We start from the raw sequence: 19,557 nt of genomic DNA on the forward strand, positions 1-19,557 counted from the left end.
CACAATCTTCCGGAACAGCTGGTGCTTTCACGCATGTTTCAGTGTTATTTGCCTTGAAGCGAGCATAAAATTAGTTTAGCTTGTCTGGTAGGCTTGTGTCACTGGGCAGCTCTCGGCTGTGCTTCCCTTTTGTAGTCTGTAATGGTTTCAATCAATCAAATTTTATTTGTCACATACACATGGTTAGCAGATGTTAATGCGAGTGTAGCGAAATGCTTGTGCTTCTAGTTCCGACAATGCAGTAATAACCAACAAGTAATCTAACTAACAATTCCTAAACTACTGTCTTATACACAGTGTAAGGGGATAAAGAATATGTACATAAGGATATATGAATGAGTGATGGTACAGAGCAGCATAGGCAAGTAGATGGTACAGTAGATGGTATTGAGTACAGTATATACATATGAGATGAGTATGTAAACAAAGTGGCATAGTTAAAGTGGCTAGTGATACATGTATTACATAAGGATGCAGTCGATGATATAGAGTACAGTATATACGTATGCATATGAGATGAATAATGTAGGGTAAGTAACATTATATAAGGTAGCATTGTTTAAAGTGGCTAGTGATATATTTACATCATTTCCCATCAATTCCCATTATTAAAGTGGCTGGAGTTGAGTCAGTGTGTTGGCAGCAGCCACTCAATGTTAGTGGTGGCTGTTTAACAGTCTGATGGCCTTGAGATAGAAGCTGTTTTTCAGTCTCTCGGTCCCAGCTTTGATGCACCTGTACTGACCTAAGTATGTCAGCATATAAATACAGCCCTACCCTGTGGCATCTTGTAAACTGGGGACATTGTGAAATGGTGGATTGAATGACTGTATAGAAAGCTTTGATAATCACACACACGCCACTGACAGGAGAGGAGAGGAGTGATTCAGTGAGGGTCATTGCTCAGAGGGAGCAGGGGAGCAGTAGGTAGGGATGTTCTGGTCTGCTGTCCTTCTACGCGCCTCAGGAGCAGAGCAGGGGCAGCCACCCACACTGGGCTCTGAACGAGAAGCTCTCCGCACTCACTCCATATATCCTCTTTCTTTACCTCTACCTCGCTCCCTCCCCTTTCCCTCTAGCTCGTCTATTTCTCTCCAGCTCGTCTATTTCTCTCCTCTCTCTTGCCCTCCTCTTCAATCTCTACCTCCTGCCTCTCTCGTCTCTGTCTGCTCTCTTTCATCCTATGTAGTCAAGCTCACTTTCAAAATGTCTCTGATCTCCTGGTTCAAATGCACTAGATTACTCCAACTGATAGAGAGGCTACCTTATGAGCCTTGACATTCTGTTCTGCAGAAACGCACGCCTTCCACCCACTTTCCTTCTCTCTCTCAGCACATCTCTCACATAGCAATGACTATTAAAAATACATAAAACACAAACCCAACTCCACCTAAGCAACGTGGTAGAGTGTGAAAATGTCTCCGTAGCTCCACGTCAAGCCCCATGAGCTATGGCAGTGGCTACCACCATGGACATTTATCATTGATTATGTTTTAAATATGTACAGTACCAGTCAAAGGTTTGGAAACACCTAATCATTCAAGGGTTTTTCTTTATTTTTGACTATTTTCTACATTTTAGAATAATAGTGAAGACATCAAAACTATGACATAACACATATGGAATCATGTAGTAACCAAAAAAGTGTTAAACAAATCAAAATATTTTACATTTGAGATTCTTCAAATAGCCACCCTTTGCCTTGATGACAGCTTTGCACACTCTTGGCATTCTCCCAACCACCTTCATGAGGTAGTCACCTGGAATGCATTTCAATTAACAGGTTTGCCTTGTTAAGTTAATTTGTGGAATTTCTTTCCTTTTTAATGCATTTGAGCCAATCAGTTGTGTTGTGACAAGGTAGGGTGGTATACAGAAGATAATACGGACTTGGTCTTTTACCAAATAGGGCTATGTCAAGAACAGCTCAAATAAGCAAAGCGAAACGACAGTCCATCATTACTTTTAAGACATGAAGGTCAGTCAATCTGGAAAAGTTGAACGTTTCTTCAAGTGGAGTCACAAAAACCATCAAGCGCTAGGATGAAACTGTCTCTCACGAGGACCGCCATAGGAAAGGAAGACCCAGAGTTTCCTCTGCTGCAGAGGATCAAATGTTATTTGTATTATTGTTTCACTTGTCTTTTTGACTTGCACTGTTGGAGCTCTGAGCTTAAGAATTTCACTTTACCCTGCAATTACATCTGCGACCCTGTGCATGTGACAAATAAACTCATCTAAAATCTAAGTCTAATACAGCTGCTCGCCCAAACCAAGGTCCCCGTAAATCTGAGATCCCACTCGCCACATACCTGCTACAGTTTTAGCTGTATTGTAGTGGAAAGGTAGTAGTCTGGGAGGGATCCCTGCCATAGGTAAAACAGACTACGGGTTGCAGTTTAGGTGAGTGGTGGGTAGAACTTATTTTCTTCCATTTCATTGTTGTTAGCACCAGCTAGCCCAGTGGTTCACAACTTTGTGGTATGCAGGGTTTTATTGAAGCCCATTAAAAAAACAGGATTACATTATTTTCCTGACAGGAAGGAAGGAGGTGCGTTGTTAGTCCCTCCCTGTAACACGAGGTTATCTCTGTAATTCTCCATAAAGCTCTTATCCTAAAGATAAAAACTCTTTCCTGCATTATCTTCCTACTCTTTTTTTCTCCCTATTGAAAGACGGTGGTTTTTGGGGCAACTGGAAGAGCTCTAGACTTGGGTATATTGTTAACAGAGAGGGGAACAACTAAACAAACTATCTGGAAAAGGGGTCGTCCGAGGAAGGAAGTGTGTTTGGTGTGTATGAGGTCACACGCTTTCACACAGGCTCTCACACACATACACTCTACCACGCTATAGCTACACACATTAGTCTTGGACACTGACAGTTTTAAACCACTTCTGTTTGCTTTGGGTTGGATTTCAAATGGGTCTGGTTCGTAGTGGATCTCAATGGGGAGGTATGGAACTGATATGTTTGTGTATTTCCAAGGGTGTCTGTTGTTAGCATTAGCAATTTAGCATTCAGGTTTGGGCTGTTCAGTGATTCCTGGCTTTGTTTGACTAACTCTGTTTTTCTTCTCATCTGTTTCACCCATTTCCCACACACACACACATTAGCCACGAGTTCGGCCCACCTGGAGGACCTGGCCTACTTGGATGAGCAGAGACACACTCCCCTGAGGACCTCCCTCAGGATGCCCCGTCAGAACTCTGGGGCCGGGCGCTCCGGACACGACCTCAGAGGTATGCCTCATATTACTCTGGGTGGGGGTGTGGTGGATAAGTGGACTGGTTTAGAATCTGAATGGGCTTGTTTAGGATCTGAGTGTGTGGGATACTGGTGGGGGGGTGTAGATTGATGAGGAAATGGGGGTGGGGGCATTTTGGGGTGTGGGTCAGGGAGTGGAGGTGGGGTGATTTAGGGACTGGGGTTGTGAGGGGTAATTTTGTGGTGTGTGTGCTAAATCTGCTTTATCTTCCAATTTACTTCCACTCTGCCTATACCACTCCCAAAATCTGTCTAGGTGTGTGTGTGTGTTTGAGAGAGAGATTGTGTGTGTCTTGGAGTATACTTGTAAGTCAGTGTGTTAGTAAGTATGATTTGTGAGTGTATATCTGTGTAGACATACTTGGTGCACTCAGTCCCTCTAAACCCTATCCCTGCCTGGTATTGGGTGATGTAACCCTCCCTTTGGGCCTGGTACACCACACGCACGCACACACACACCTTAATCCGTCTCCCCTCCCAGATCAATGTTATCGACCTTCGCTCCTCACCACTCCCTGGCTCATCTATCACTGCAGGGGTCCTGTCTGAGGTCCCATCACTCATGGCCAAGGCTTTTTAAGGCTTAAATCACACTCACACTAGCAAAGACACACACTGAACACACAATGAGCATGCACAAACAGACATGCGCACACACACACACAGATATTCAGATGTATACACACAAACGCACACACCCCATCTTTCTCCAATTCTCTATACCTCTCCCTCTATTCCTCCCACTCTATTCCCTACATTCTCTCTGACTGTATTTTTAGCCCCCTGCCTGTCACACTATCATGCTTACCACAGCACTTTCTCCATAAGATCAGACCACACCGGGAATGAAAACTCAGAGATATCGCCTTACCTTTGCTTTTCTTACTCCTCAGTACAGAACTACTGAACGCACACACTCTCACAACCTCGGCTCTGAGGCACATACAGAAAACATGGGCTCCAACAACAAGAAAAAATGCTCAAACGATATTTGTATGTGTCTGAGGCTTCATCCTAGGATCAGGGATGAAATATTGGGTGTGGCTCCCCACCACCCTGCTCCCTCCCTCCCTCTCACCATCCCCTCTCCTCTTCTCTGCTAGCTCGCTGCACCAACCCTCCCATCCATCTTCCCCTTTCTCCTCCTCTTTCCCTACCCTTCCATTTCTCTCTCTCTCTTTCTCATGCTTTGTCTCTCTCTCCTTTCTTGCGTTGTCTCTCTCCTCTGTCCTCTGCCTCAGCTTCTGCTTACAGCCATGCCTGGCAATCTAACTCACGTAAGTGATGCTCCTCTCTTTCTCTTCTCCCATTATAAGGCATTATACTGTTCTACATCAGTTAATGCCACGTTATAATGATGTGCTTATTAAACTAGTGGTGCTGTATTAGGAGTACAGTATCCCTCTACTACAATATGTTATCTAATCTCCTGCCCCTCGCTCTGCTAACCATATGTACTTCTTATATACAGGCAGTATCTACCCATACACACAGTAGTTCTGTTTCATTATGTAGTTCTTAGTATGAAGCCCAATGGTGGCGTTCACCCATGGTGTGTGTTATTCTGATGAACATCCCCCTCTATGGGTGACAAGCTGACGTTGCACTGAGGAAATGACAATGACAGTGCAGTGGACTCTAAACATCAAGTCCTGTGTCTTTTCCCTCACCTATAATCTGTCCCCTTCCTCTCTCTCTCCAGTACGCTTTGCCCCCTACCGCCCCCCGGATATCGCCCTCAAGCCCCTTCTGTTCGAGGTGCCTAGCCTGACAGCTGATTCGCTCTTCACCGGGAGGGAGTGGCTCTTCCAGGAAGTGGACGCCCGTCTTCATGGCGACGACTCGGCAGCCAATCGAGGTGTGGTTGTCGTGGGCAACGTGGGCTTCGGCAAGACTGCCATCATCTCCCGCCTGGTGGCACTCAGCTGCCACGGCAACCGCATGAGGCAGATCGCCTCGGACAGCCCCCACGCCTCGCCCAAACGTATGCTTATACCGTCCTACAGGAGTGTGTGTGTATAACAATGCTGGCTGCTGCTAGAAGGGCCTGTTGTACTGGGCAGTGGTGGAAAAAGTACCCAATTGTCATACTTGAGTAAAGGTATAGAGATACCTTAATAGAAAGTTACTCAAGTGAAAGTAACCCATTAAAATACTCCTTGAGTAAAAGTATTTGGTTCTAACTATACTTGGTAAAAGTATCATAAGTAAAAGTATAAATAATTTCAAATTCCTTATATTAAGCAAACCATATGGTACCATTTTCTTGTTTTTAAAAGATAGCCAGGGGTACACTCAGACAAAATTTACAAATGATGCATTTGTGTTTAGTGAGTCTGCCAGATCAGAGGCAGTGCAGTAGGGATGACCATGTGTTCTCTTGATAAGTGTGTGAATTTGACAATTTTCCTGTCCTGCTAAGCATTCAGCATGTAACAAGTACTTTTGGGTGTCAGGGAAAATGTATGGAGTTAAAAGTATATTCTTTTTGGGGGGGAATGTAGTGGAGTAAAAGTTGTCAAAAATATGAATAGTGAAGTACAGATACCCCCCAAAAATACTTTAGTATTTTAAAGTCATTAGACACTGGGCATGTGTCTTAAGATGCGTATAAAAAGCATTCGTGTCTGTGTAAATAATGCACACAGTAAATGCACTCAACTCCCTCCTTTCTCTCTCTCCCCCTCTCTCACACTCTCTCTCTCGCTCTCTCTCCCTCCCTCCCTCTCTCTCTCTCTCACTCTCTCTCAGATGGAGAGACCCTACCCCTCACCCAGCCCCAGCACTCCCATGGCACCCTGGGGGGCAGCTGCCCTGGCACCCCCGAGATGAGGAGACGCCAGGAGGAGGCTTTACGGCGGCTCGCCTCACAGGTACAGTACTACTACACCACCACACCACTCAGTAGTCTTAAGTACCATTCAAAACCCCCTGACTAGCTGGGTGAATCCTTGCTAAGAGGTACATGTCTGGTTTACACTATGTTCTATTTTTATTTGAACGTTCTACAACGGTGTGCCTTACTGAACGTGGCCCGGATTCAATTAATTAACTGGTCATTGAGACATTGCTAAGGGGGAAGGTGTGTTGATGCTGTCAAAGCCTGCTCACCTGCTCCTTTGTTCTTCAGTGTCAGCAGCTTTTTCCTACAGCGTCTCTGGTCTGGTAACTGTCTCTGCCCTCTGACCTCCTTGTGGCCTTGTTCTCTCCCTTCTCACTCTATTCATTCTCTCTATCCGCTGCCGCTCTTCTCTCATTCTCTCCGTTGTCTGCATTCTGTTCATTCTACATCCTTTCTCTCTCCATGCTCTCTCCCTATGTCCTTAACCCCATCTTGTCTAGCAACACTGATGCTAATATCTTCCTTTAGTCACTTAGCGCTCTCTCTCTCCCTCTTCCTCCATCCACTGTCAACTCCTGCTATCCAATCTGGCTCTTCATTCCGTCTCTTTTTCTCTGTCTATCTCTCTCCATTCCATTTTCATGACTGGTGGTGTTGTGCAGACACAGCAGAAAAACAAAAGGGTAGCTCTCACTCCCCCCCATCTCTCTCTCTTCTGTCTCTATCTTTTTTCCTCTGTCTCTCTGTGCTATGGCCTAATGAAATATGCATAGGCCCAGGGAGTAGTGTTCCAGCCGAGCCATTAGATCCCCTTAGCGGCCACATGCATTCTTAATGATAGCCTGCTCCAGTGGTTGACCCACACACACACTTTCTACACACACTTTACACTCACACTTTACACACCCACACTACACACAACTCTACCACACACAAGCATCACAAATACTACACACATCCCTGTGGATGTCAGTTGCCAGAAGTATACGGCTATGAATCTGTGTATGACCTTCGGAGTGAAGCTCTCTAATCTGGTCTGAAATGTTCATGAGGGAAGCTTTACGTTGGAGCCAGTCTGTGAAGCCTACTGGCTTTCTTCAGCACGCCAAGTCCACTCTATCCAAGGCGGCGCTGTATTATACTGTACATTCAACTACAGATCTAGGATCAGACTGCCTAACAATATCCAACAAGGGGGTTAAAAATGATCTGATCCTGGACCATTTCACCACCCCCAGGGTCTTAGTGCCAGTCAACTCCTCAGATAAACTAGAGACAAAGACCTGACAGTCACAACAAGCTACACAGCAGTCATCACTCTTCAATGAATAATGTAACATGGTATTGTTTTTCAACAATGTTTTAATGAAGGCTCAATCTGTAGCTGTGCTTCAGTCTGCTTTAACTCTCTTGTGTCATAAAGATAATAGTGGTTAGTTGGCACAGAATGTCACCTAGGCCTGTTTGGTTCGTGTTTTATTTGATTGTTACGTGCTGAAGATTCAAGACGGAATATATTTGTGTGGGTTGATTTGCACCCTCTTCAAATCCAATTTTTTTGGTCACATACACATGTTTATCAGATGTTATTGCATGTGTAGCGAAATGCTTGTGGATTCAGTTAAATTGTACCTCTCTCTTTGGAAAAATAAAGTGTGATAATCAGGAATATCTAGATTAAATATATGTTCAATTTCAATGGGATCACCTATATAAAAGTAATCTTTTTATTATTTTTATTATCTCACTTCCACTCTCTATCGCCCCCAGGTGGTGGCATACCACTACTGCCAGGCGGACAATGCATACACGTGCCTGGTGCCAGAGTTTGTCCACAACGTAGCGGCTCTGCTGTGCCGGGCACCCCAGCTCATGGCCTACAGGGAGCAGCTTCTGCGGGAGCCCCACCTGCAGAGCACCCTCAGTCTGCGCTCCTGTGTCCAGGACCCCCTCAATGCCTTCAGGAGGGGCGTGCTGGAGCCCCTCGACATCCTGCACAGAGGTCAGGGGTGTTCAAGGTTTTATGGAACTGCACAGGAGCTGTGCATTTGATAAATTGTTATTTTCTCTCAGGGTTTGGGCCAGCTCCATTCATGTTTTCCAAAAAACAACAAAATGCCTCATCTCAGTAGTTAATAGTCAATTCTTTCCACTCCTTGTCCTGATAAACAACCTTGTTGTCTTTGTGTTCATCAGAGAGGAAGATAGCATGTGAGGAGGACCTGATCATTCTGGTAGACGGGCTGAATGAGGCAGAGTTCCACAAGCCGGACTACGGCGACACCATCACCTCCTTCTTGTGTAAGACCATGGAACGCTTTCCTCCCTGGCTCAAACTGGTGGTCACCGTCAGGACCTCCCTACAGGAGATCACACATCCCCTCCCGTTCCACCGTATCTCTCTTGACCGCCTGGAGGAGAATGATGCCATAGACCAGGACCTGCAGGTAGGGTTTACGTTTACACCAAACCATCTGTCTGACGTCTTTACTCTCTGATAGTCATCTCTCACTTCAACCTCAATCATTGTAGTAAAAGTAGTCAACCGTGGTTTAAAACGATTATCAACTATTGTGATAAAAGCGGTCATGGTGATAGTATTACACCCCCCCCCCCCCCAAGTTATCATGATGCTGAACTCCTTTTTCTTCCCGACCTGCAGGGCTACCTGCTGCAGAGGATACAGGGCAGTGCTGAGATCCAGAGCAATGTGTCTCTCAACGGGCGTCTTGACAACGCAGCCTTCGCCAAGCTGAGCACCCACCTCAAGGCCCTGAGCCGCGGCTCCTACCTCTACCTGAAGCTGACGCTGGACCTCATCGAGAAGGGCTACCTGGTGCTCAAGAGCTCCAGCTTCAAGGTGAGTCTGTGTCTCGGTCCTGGAGCTATATACTGTATGTCTCTCAAGGTTTTTGCTTGTGTTCCATACTCTGCCTGTTTATCTGTCTCTGTGAAAGTTTTTATGATGTTTCCTTACAAAACTGACCCGAGGTGTTTCTCCATGTCTCCCCCCAGGTGGTGCCGGTGAGCCTGGCTGAGGTGTACCTCCTGCAGCTCAACATGCGTTTCCCCACCCAGTCGTCCTTCGAGCGTGCCCTCCCCCTGCTCAACGTAGCCGTGGCCTCCCTCCACCCCCTCACGGACGAGCAGGCGTATGGGGCAGTGAATGCTGGTGCTGTGCGAGGCCCCGCCCTGGACTGGGAAGATTTCCAGGGGAGACTGGAGCTGCTATCGCCCTTCCTGGTGCGGAGGAGGGACGGAACACGTATGTTCACACACCCCTCCTTCAGGGAGTGGCTCATCTGGAGGGAGGACGGGGAGAAGACCAAGTTCCTCTGTGACCCGAGGTAGGGAGACATTGGTCCCCTGAGAGGAACAAACAGACCCTCTGCAAAGCCAGTGTGTACCTGGAACATCAATGCTTTCTGTTCTTAATTTCTCTCCCTCTCTCTACATCTTATCTTTCTCTACTTTCCCTCTTTTCTTCCTCCCTTCTCCTCCTCACCATCTCTCTGTCACTGTAGGAGTGGCCACACGCTCCTGGCCTTCTGGTTCTCACGTCAGGAGGGCAAACTGAACCGGCAGCAGACCATAGAGCTGGGCCACCACATCCTCAAAGCACACATCTTCAAGGTAACGACACACCACCACAAAATCACTACAGCATGCTAGCACACCTCCAACATCTGGGTCAATAGGTTCTACCCACTGTGCAGTAACACTGTTGTTGATATTACTGTTATCTTCTCCACAGGGCCTGAGTAAGAAGGTTGGGGTCTCCTCGTCAGTCCTGCAGGGGCTGTGGGTCTCTTACAGCACAGAGGGGCTCTCCACTGCTCTGGCCTCACTGAGGAACCTTTACACACCCAACATCAAGGTACTGGACACACACTCACAACAGCAGTGGCCTAACCAAAGCACTATTGCATTACATGTTTGGTGTATTGGTTATATGTCTGACACTCCTCCCTCTAGGTGAGTCGTTTGTTGGTCCTAGGCGGCGCCAACGTTAATTACCGTTCTGAGGTTCTGAACAACGCCCCATTGCTGTGTGTCCATGCCCACCTGGGCTACGCGGAGACAGCCGGCCTGCTGCTGGAGAACGGAGCACACGTAGACGGGGAGTCCGACAGCGGCCTCACCCCGCTGGGCTACGCCGCCGCCGCTGGACACCTGTCCATCGTCACTGCGCTCTGCGCCTGCAAGGCCAAGGTCAGAGACCAACCACCACTACTGTGCATACTGTCACTTTGGCAATTGAGGTTTATTACAACAGCATTATGATGCATTTACACAACACGATATAACTCTCTGGTAGCAAAATGTACCAATAGGTATTTTTGAACACTGTCTGCATGTGACATCTGTGTGTGTGCATGTGTATAATGGCCCTCTCTCTCCCTGTGTGTAGGTGGACCACCTGGACAGGAACGGTCAGTGTGCGCTGGTGCACGCTGCACTGCGAGGACACCTGCAGGTGGTCAAGTTCCTGATGCAGAGTGACTGGAACCCTGACGGACAGCCTCAAGGAGCCTTCACCAAGAGTCACGCTGTCCAGCAGGCCCTTATAGCAGGGGCCAGCATGGGATACACAGAGGTACACACACACACACGTACACGCACTGTACACACACTGTACACACACTAAGTCTGAATGTTGTCTCCTGTACAGATCGCCTCTTACCTATTGGACCTGCCAGAGAAGGATGAGGAGGAGGAGGAGCGAGCACAGATCAACAACTTTGACACACTCTGGGGAGAGACTGGTACGTGTTATATTAGTTTGTTTGTGTATGACTGTATCAAAGTCTGTCGAATGCTTTTACCCACATTGACCCTGGCTTCCCCCTCTCCCACTGCAGCTCTGACTGCAGCAGCAGGCAGGGGGAAGCTGGATGTGTGTAGGCTGCTGTTGGAACAAGGGGCAGCGGTTGGACAGCCTAACCGCCGGGGCATCGTGCCTCTGTTCAGTGCTGTGCGCCAGGGACATTGGCAGGTGGGTGGGCACTTTTGAATTTCGCACCCATTTATTATTTCAAGTCACAAAGCCATGCAACTTGAATTTGAAATATTAAAATACACTACTAGCAATGATAGAGAACAATGGTGACAAACAATACTAACGTAGCTACATGCTATCTGTTTTTTTCCTCCTCAGATAGTGGACCTGCTGTTGAACCACGGAGCTGACGTCAACATGGCAGACAAGCAGGGCCGCACGCCACTCATGATGGCCTCCTCAGAGGGCCACCTCGGCACAGCGGAGTTCCTACTGGCACAAGGTCAGAGTTCAGTTCATCCTCAACATCACCACCACCCACTCTACTACTCTCATTGGTTCAGTAAAAGTACAAAGGCAACTGCAAAAGTGTAGGTTTGACTTGCACATGGGCAACATGTAGCAAATACATAAAGTATGTGTAATATTTAGTAATGGACAAAAACAGCTGCCAAGTAGCCATGTAATGACCCTGGCTGCCATGGAAACATGACCTTTAACCCCCTCTTGCAGGTGCGTCTCTGGCCCTGATGGACAAGGAGGGTCTGACTGCTCTGAGCTGGGCGTGTCTGAAGGGCCACATGCCATTGGTGCGCTGCCTGGTTGAGAGAGGTGCGGCCACCGCCCACGCCGATAAGAGTGGACGCACCCCCCTGGACCTGGCCTCTTTCTACGGAGACTCAGAAGTGGTAAGTGGTCGCTGGTCACCACGTTGATGACCTCCCCATGGCAGTGCAGCACGGAGAACGTTTTAACTTTTGATTGATTCGTTGATTGGAATAAGTACCTGAAGGAAGAATGCTCTTCTGTTCTTTCTCTCCTCCTCCTCTTAATTTTCCCCCTCAGATTTTCTTCATCCTTTAACTCCCATCTTCCCTCTCTTATCCCCCGTCTGTCTGTCTCCAGGTGCAGTATCTGGTGGACCACGGGGCGATGATAGAGCATGTGGACTACAGTGGGATGCGACCTCTGGACCGGGCCGTGGGCTGCAGGAACACCTCTGTGGTGGTGGCTCTGCTCAAGAAGGGAGCCAAGATGGGTACGAACTGACTAGAGGTCACTAGTCACACACAGATTTAAAAACACTGGTGTAAAGGACTGTCTTCTAATTGTGCAATATTGTTCTACTGTAGCTTCAGTGGTTTAGCTACAACTTTAGTCAGTTACAGTTCTATTCAGTATACTGGTGTTTCCCCTCGGTAGGACTATAGTGGCCATTGACTCCTAGAATGTTGTCAACTACTGCCTGAATCTCTTCCCTATGTGGTTTGGTGCTCACCAAGGCTTCGCCATGCCTTCCTCCCCAGTCACCACTAACCCCCCTCCTCTGTTTCCACCACGTTTATAATGGTGGATGTGAGGCCCCTCCCTCTGCTCCTACTGCTGCTGACATTGCTGTTGCACCTTTTTCTTTTGCTGACACACTTTTTTGGCCACAGCTTCTCACTTCTGCCTCTTTCTGTTCTTTTCTTCATCTCACTCACTCCTTCCTCCCTACTCACTTTTCACTTTCTCGCACACACACACACACACTCTCTCTTGGTTCCTCTTATTGGGTTGGTTCCATTATGTTTCCTCTCATTTCACCCACCGAACTCCCTTCTCTAACCTGTCACTCATAACCCTGGCTCCGCCCCCTCTCCGTAATCAGGATATCAGACTCTTCCCAGCCGACCGCGAGGTAACACACAGTTTGCCCTCTCTCTGTATACATCTCTGATCTCACTCTCTCATCCTCTTTTTTTACCCTCCTTTCTCTTTATATGTGGCTTTGTGAAGTGAGCTAACCATTCAAGTCATCCACTGCCCGATAAGAGATTGAGACAAACACCACAAGGCCCACAGTCCATGCATTCCCCCTGCTGGTGGGAAGCCATAAATGCATGTGTGAACCCCCTCTGCTCTGGCATGGCTTGTGCTTGCCTGTCCCCTGTACACATAGCATGCAGAATAACACAGAATAACTCTGGCTAATAATGAGATACTATTGTATATTCATGTTGGGTGAGATTGGCATTGGCGCATAAATAAGTTGATTGTTTTCCCAGTGGTTTACTAGAGATTAAGTTATTGATTCTGTACTTGAGTCAGATCCTTCCTGCACCAGGTATGACATCAATATCTATGTATCCATCTGTTAACTGAGCGCTTAAATGGCACATGCAGGGGCAAAGAAACCCCAAACCTGTCTGTCTCAGTAAGTCACGCCATATTTATCTTGGGTAGAGCTTCATCATCTCGACCTCTCAACTGGTTTCGCTCCACTCCGAGGTGAATTTGCCCCTACCTACAGATCTAGGATCAGTTTGCTCTCTCCAAATGCTAACGTAAACCATTAATGGAGGGAAAAAACAAAACAGACCTTAGATCAGCGTCTAGGGGCAACTTCACCCTACTCCTTTCTCTCTCGTCCTTCTCATTGTCGGTCCTTGTACTCTGAGACACGCCCCCTCTTCCTGTCATTGCCACCCTCCTCTCTCCTCCGGTCACTTCCCGTTACCCATCATGCCCCCTGCTGTCTTCCGCCAGGTCCGGCCACCTGGGCCATGGCCACCTCCAAACCCGACATCATGATCGTCCTGCTCAGCAAGTTGATAGAGGAAGGAGATGGCTTCTACAAGGTCAGCCCTTCCTAGAATATAGCAATATAGCACAGTGGTCATTGAGGGCTACTGTTGTGGTGCCAAACCGTGCTAGTCTCTCGCCTTTCTGAGGGTTGTTCTTCTACCCGTCCTGTAGAAAGGTAAAGTGAAGGAGGCGGCCCAGCGGTACCAGTACGCCTTAAAGAAGTTCCCCCGCGAGGGCTTCAGCGAGGACCTCAAGACCTTCAGAGAGCTCAAGGTGTCCCTCCTCCTCAACCTGTCCCGCTGTCGGAGGAAAATGAATGTGAGTGACACTCCACTGCACCCTCCTCTATCCCCTCACCCCACCTGGCTGTGACTGGAGATGCTTTTTTTTGCTTACACTCAACAGCATTACCATCTGCAAGGTTTACCAAGACATTACAATACAAAACAACTTTATTATCCCTCATTGGGATGTATGCTTGTTCATTGTGCTTACAATACAACAACCCAAACAAAGATATTTAGCTCCTCTGATAGATTATAAAACCGCACGCGGATTTAAGCAGTGTAAAAATATTGGTTTCAAAAGGTTGACAGCGATATTGTGCACAAATGTACAGTAGATCAAACTTAATAGCTGAAGGTAAATCTCCCTCAACTCTAGCCTCATCTAACCTCGGCCCATATCCCTGCATCTTCCATTCCCTCTTATAGTTGGCTTGGTTTTGGTTTGTGTTTGTAGCTCTGGTAACTTTAGAGGAGGTGCAAGGGGAGGTTGGTTTGGGTCAGAACATAGTGGCCAGCTGAGGTTCTAATGACAGAGCAGTGCAACAGCGGTTTCTGTGCGTGTGAATGTGTTTGTCTATTGTGTTTGTATGTCTCAAAGTCTGTGTCCTGTGTTTGTTCATATCAATGTTTTTAATTGCTCAATTTACATGGTATCGTCATGGACACCTTTCATGGGTGTTGTATTATTTTTTATTTGTCAGTGTCGTCCATTTGTCTTTCAGTTTTTTTTTCTTGGGTGTCTTCTATCTGAACCCAAGTTTCCATCGATCTCATCGACTCAGTTATTCACTTCTGTTTTACTCTGTATGGTTATATGTATGACTGATACAAGACTCCTGAATGACTCATGTTTCACTCTGTACATGGTTCTATGTACGACTCATCTATAACCTTTTTTCCATTAATCTCTTGACTCATTTTTGACTCACCTCTTGACTCATTTCTGACTCATGTACCGCTCCACGCGTGGCTCTGTGAATGACTGTCGGCCCTGTTGCTGTTGTTGCTTGCAGGACTTTGGGATGGCTGAGGAGTTTGCTACCAAGGCGCTAGAGTTGAAATCCAAATCGTACGAGGCCTTTTACGCCAGAGCCCGTGCCAAGCGCAGCAGCAGGTAACCGTAGCGATGGGGGGGAACAGGGAGGCGGAGGCCTAGCGCAGAGTGAGCTCAGCCTTAGGATCCAATTGGGCCCTCTCATGTCACATGATCACCAGGTTTCCAATGCACTGTCAACAGATGACTACAGGGGGACATAGAGTTCATGAGCATTTTGGCCATGTTTTTCACCCTATGTCATGTTGAGTGGTTTTTATGTCTGCTTACACATCCTGTATCACATTAGCCCTATGACTTGTTCATTCTCTTGCTCATTGTCATGGCTCATTTTTTTAATGTTTTAGTATACTTTGCCTGACTACTATGCGAGGGCAAGTAGTTTGAACAGTTGTGGTGCTGTCATTTTGACCACATGCTACTCCCTCAGTCTTTGGTTTCATGCTTTGTCGTGCTCATCTGTACCTCCTCCACCTCTCCTGCTCCTCCCTCATAATGTTTTCTCTTCTTTCTCAATCTCCCTCTTTTCTCTCTTGATATTCCCCTCTTCACCCCCTTTTGTATCCACCTCAGGCAGTTCCACGCAGCACTGGAGGACCTGAATGAGGCCACCCTCCTTTGCCCCAACAACCGGGAGATCCAGCGCCTGCTGCAGAGGGTGGAGGAGGAGTGTCTTCAGTTTGAGGAGCAACAGGAGCTGGACCCTCCCCCATCCCCTCCCAAAGAGCAGGCCCCACCCCCTCCCCAGTCCCTGGAGCCCCGCCTGGAGGACATGCAGCCAGTGCAGGACCTGTTTGAAGAGGACGAGGACTACCTGGAGCAGGACCTAGAGAGCCTGCCCATGGGCATGACTCCCGAGCCCCGCTCAAGCCCCTCTGGCCTGCCCCTCATCCAGAGCCTGCTGCCCTCCCCGGGCCACCGCAACTCGCCCTACCTCTCCGGAGGCCCCTCCATAGTCCAGGCTTTCGAGCTGCCCCCTAGCCCCCCTTCCATGTCCTCCCCCACACGCCAAGGCTACCAGTCCTCCTCCCCATCACTTTCCCCGACGCACCAGAGCTCCCACTACCGGCCTAGCCCTCCGCACACCTCCACAGCCCACCAGGCTTCCGCTACGCAGTACAACTTCAGCCCACCACCTTCGCCTCTCCGCCGGGGGCAGTACCACGCCAGCCCCACCTCAGAGAGCGGAGGAGGTCTGTACCGGCCACAGTCGGCCTCAGCCCGCTACCAGTCGGAGCAGATACCCGGCCGGCCGAAGTCTCCGCTGTCTAAGATGAGCAGCCAGCGCTCCTTCCAGCTGCCCTCCCAGCAGCAGCCTCCCCAGCAGGGCCAGTGGCTGCAGCCTGCCAAGGCCCAGATCGTACGCACCAACCAGCCCAGCTCCGCTGTGCACTCCAGTGCTGTGCTGGGCACCAGTGCGTACAGCCAGATGGCCCACTCCATGAGCACCCGCCTCCCCCCCGACCTGGCCGAGCTGGGGGACGGGGTGAATATATACCCCAGTGCCCTGGAAGGGAGGCCCACGCTGCAGGTGCAGGCCAGCCTCAGTGCAGGAGCACTGTACCAACATGGTGGGATCCAGATGGTCCCAATGGAGGACGAGCTCCCCCAGCGGCCCTCCTCAGCTTACCGGCCTGGAGGTCCGCGCTACAGCCAGGCCCCCCAGATCAGCCGCAGCCAGTCGGCAGCGTACTACCCTGTCTCACCTCAGATGGAGATGGAGTTAGAGATGGAGCACCAGGCGGCGCTGGGATCACCGGAGAACCACCACGGCCTGCGCCGACCTGTCAGTGCCACCAACGCAGAGCAAAAGCCACACGCACCCACTCCCCGGCCCCTCATGCACTCCCAGAGCGTAGGCCTCCGCTTCTCCCCCTCCAACACAAGCCTGGGTGGGGTCTCTGCAGCTAATCTAGCCCCCGGCTTCCGTGGCTCCACCTCAGCCCAGCAGATGGAAATCCCTCTACAGCTGTCCTACGAGGATGGTAGCGTCTACTGCGACGACCTCTCGCCTGTGTCTCCTCCGCAGTGCAGCGACATAAGGGTGGTGGGAGGGACGTACCCAGACAAGGCACTCCGCTCCAGAAATACACCTTTCATGGGCGTTGTCGACAAGACGGCGCGGACTCACCAGTACCTGCCACCACAACCGCAGACGATAGGGCGCTCCTGGGCCATCTCTTCCCTGGACACGGTAGTGACAAGCTCCACCACGTCTCCAGGGAACATTGGCCATCAGCATGGCTACAGCCAACAGCCCAGCCTGGGACACATCGCCTACTACAACCGCACCAACAATGCCCACAACGGACACCTCCTGGACGATGACTACTACCAGCCACCAGCTAACAGCTCACGGGATGGCAGGGCAGATGGCATGGGCCGTGTGAGCCAGACGCCATCCTACCCAGACGTCAAGGTGGCCCGGACGCTGCCTGTGGCCCAGGCCTACCAGGACAGCGAGTACATGCAGCACTCCAGGGACAGGCAGGGCCCAACGTCCCCTATCAAACCAAAGAGACCTTTCGTGGAGTCAAACGTTTAGGGAGGGACTGAGGGAGAGGACTGATAAGCCTGCAGATATTTTGATTTGCAATGACTTAGAGACAACCCCAAGGGTATGTGATGAGACTGGGAAGGCAACACTACTGCAGACAAACACATTTAAACTCTCCTCCCATGCATCTTCTTTGCCTCTGTCCTTCACAGCCATTTACTATGGATGAATACAAGAAATCCTAAAACTGCAGTTTGCCAGGTGAATCCAACACCTCCAGTACACCAGAATATGTTGGCCTTCTGTTTGCAGAGTAGTTTGTATAGTCAAAGTGGAAGGGACAGGGATGATCCACAACTTTAGGAACTGGAGTCTGTTGGAAAAGCATGTAGGAGGACTAATACCACACACCCTGACCTGGAAACCTCCAGATCTCAAGCAGGGGAGACTGCTGCCTGCAGTTTTCTCCCTGCCCTTGAATGCCTGTCCTGGGATGGTCACACTCAAGCCATGGGCACTTCCCTGCTTAACCTGTTGAAGTCCAAACTCTCAATGCCTTCTTCAGAACAACTCAATAGAAGGTCATCTTAGTGAAGGGCGGCCATGTTCTCTGCTGTAAATGTGACTGAAAAGAGACTTCAACATACTTGTACATAGGAAAAGCAACACAAAAAAAGTAATATTTATCATTTAAGTTATGTTTGTAAATACATTATATATATTATTTCCATTGGATTGTATTTTTTTTTCTTTGCTCAAGAAGTGATATGCAGCAGGCTTTGTGAAGCTTTTGGGAAACGGGCATTTCTTATTTTCCAATAACTTGAATGTTTCCTATTACAGTTGAATTATCTCTACCAGCCAAATCTGAAGTTATTCAAACATAACACTGTACTACATACACTTTTGGCCACTAAAGGGTCAAAGATGTTGGCTGCATGCACACGACTTCAAATGACCCAAGTGGTCATTGAAGGACTATTTTTTCCATCCATAAAACAATGAAAATTAGGTGGTCAGACGTTGTCTTCAATATAGAACAGAAATGGGTCCAAAGCTAATATTTAGGTTAAGGGTGTAAACAGAGTAATCAATTGTAGTCAGCCGATATATTCAGAAACGTACAAAACCATCCAACGTCTACATTTTGGTTACACTTTCTTTAGTGCATTTTCATGAAACTAGATATGTTTTGAAAAAATACACTGAAGAAAGTGGTGTCAAGACTAGGCTACATTACATGGTTGGACTAGATTATGATCTATCTATACAAGGTTGTCAATTGTGATGGATTTCAGGCAACACAATTACAGTGCAGTTTACCCACCCGTTTGGTAATGCCCTTTATCCCTTACTGACACTTAGTATGAACAACAATCAGTTAAACAGATACTTCTCTTACAAGAACACATGAACCCCTTATCTGTGAAGTTTACATTTTTACTTACTGTAGTCTTCATTGTCATTTTTACTCAGTCATTTGTTACTTTAAAATGTCAAAACTTTAGGCTAACAGTTTTATTTGTATTTATAATTATTTACTGTGTATGGGTGTGCTTGATTGTTTGGTAATAGGTGGAGCCTCTGATCAGACTGTTCATAAACACTCCAACCAGGAAGTGAATGAGCCAGTTGATTGATATTAACAAGCGGTGCATCCAAAGGTTAACCCTACATCTGAGCCTGTTGCAGGAGGGACTTATCCCTACAGTCAATACCCTCTCATGTCTGGATTAACACCCAAAATAACATTTATTTTCAATAAACTTTTTTTTATATGTTTGTGTAAATAATTGTACATGCTGTGCTGCATAGAAATGCATGTTTGTTCTCTGCGAGGGAGGCAAATCTTTTTTTAATAGTTTTTTTGGGCTTGCTGAGCAGAGTTCTGTAAATTGTCTGTATGTGTGAGTTGTGGTGTTTTTGAAACGAGAAGGTAATAAGAAACATGCAATTGTAAAATGTACTTATTTAAAACTGGTTACCACTTCAAGGAAAATAAATGTGGGTCGGCTCTTACTTTTAGCTTGTTCACACCATCAG

The 19,557-nt window shown here is 48.0% G+C and overlaps 1 protein-coding gene across 3 annotated transcripts in view; it reads left to right on the top strand.

Moving 5' to 3' along the window:
* The window catches only part of LOC135554188 (protein TANC2-like), a 140,302-nt gene extending 120,763 nt beyond the window's left edge, over nt 1-19,539 (top strand). For 2 of the 3 annotated variants that reach the window (XM_064986309.1, XM_064986308.1), the window contains exons 8-28: nt 3,117-3,242; nt 4,509-4,544; nt 4,970-5,251; nt 6,019-6,140; nt 7,880-8,111; nt 8,306-8,550; nt 8,766-8,969; nt 9,125-9,456; nt 9,634-9,742; nt 9,864-9,986; nt 10,085-10,321; nt 10,521-10,706; nt 10,782-10,875; nt 10,972-11,105; nt 11,268-11,391; nt 11,622-11,797; nt 12,015-12,147; nt 13,638-13,729; nt 13,848-13,994; nt 14,977-15,077; nt 15,591-19,539. In XM_064986309.1, coding sequence (XP_064842381.1) covers nt 3,117-3,242; nt 4,509-4,544; nt 4,970-5,251; nt 6,019-6,140; nt 7,880-8,111; nt 8,306-8,550; nt 8,766-8,969; nt 9,125-9,456; nt 9,634-9,742; nt 9,864-9,986; nt 10,085-10,321; nt 10,521-10,706; nt 10,782-10,875; nt 10,972-11,105; nt 11,268-11,391; nt 11,622-11,797; nt 12,015-12,147; nt 13,638-13,729; nt 13,848-13,994; nt 14,977-15,077; nt 15,591-17,562 — 5,207 coding nt within the window. In that variant the 3' untranslated portion in view covers nt 17,563-19,539. The remainder of the gene's footprint in view (nt 1-3,116; nt 3,243-4,508; nt 4,545-4,969; nt 5,252-6,018; nt 6,141-7,879; nt 8,112-8,305; nt 8,551-8,765; nt 8,970-9,124; nt 9,457-9,633; nt 9,743-9,863; nt 9,987-10,084; nt 10,322-10,520; nt 10,707-10,781; nt 10,876-10,971; nt 11,106-11,267; nt 11,392-11,621; nt 11,798-12,014; nt 12,148-13,637; nt 13,730-13,847; nt 13,995-14,976; nt 15,078-15,590) is intronic. The other variant, XM_064986311.1, reaches the window with a different exon arrangement.
* The last annotated feature ends 18 nt before the right edge of the window (nt 19,540-19,557 follow it).

Source organism: Oncorhynchus masou, chromosome 14, assembly GCF_036934945.1.
Source record: "Oncorhynchus masou masou isolate Uvic2021 chromosome 14, UVic_Omas_1.1, whole genome shotgun sequence".
In the NCBI taxonomy this organism is placed as follows: domain Eukaryota; kingdom Metazoa; phylum Chordata; class Actinopteri; order Salmoniformes; family Salmonidae; genus Oncorhynchus; species Oncorhynchus masou.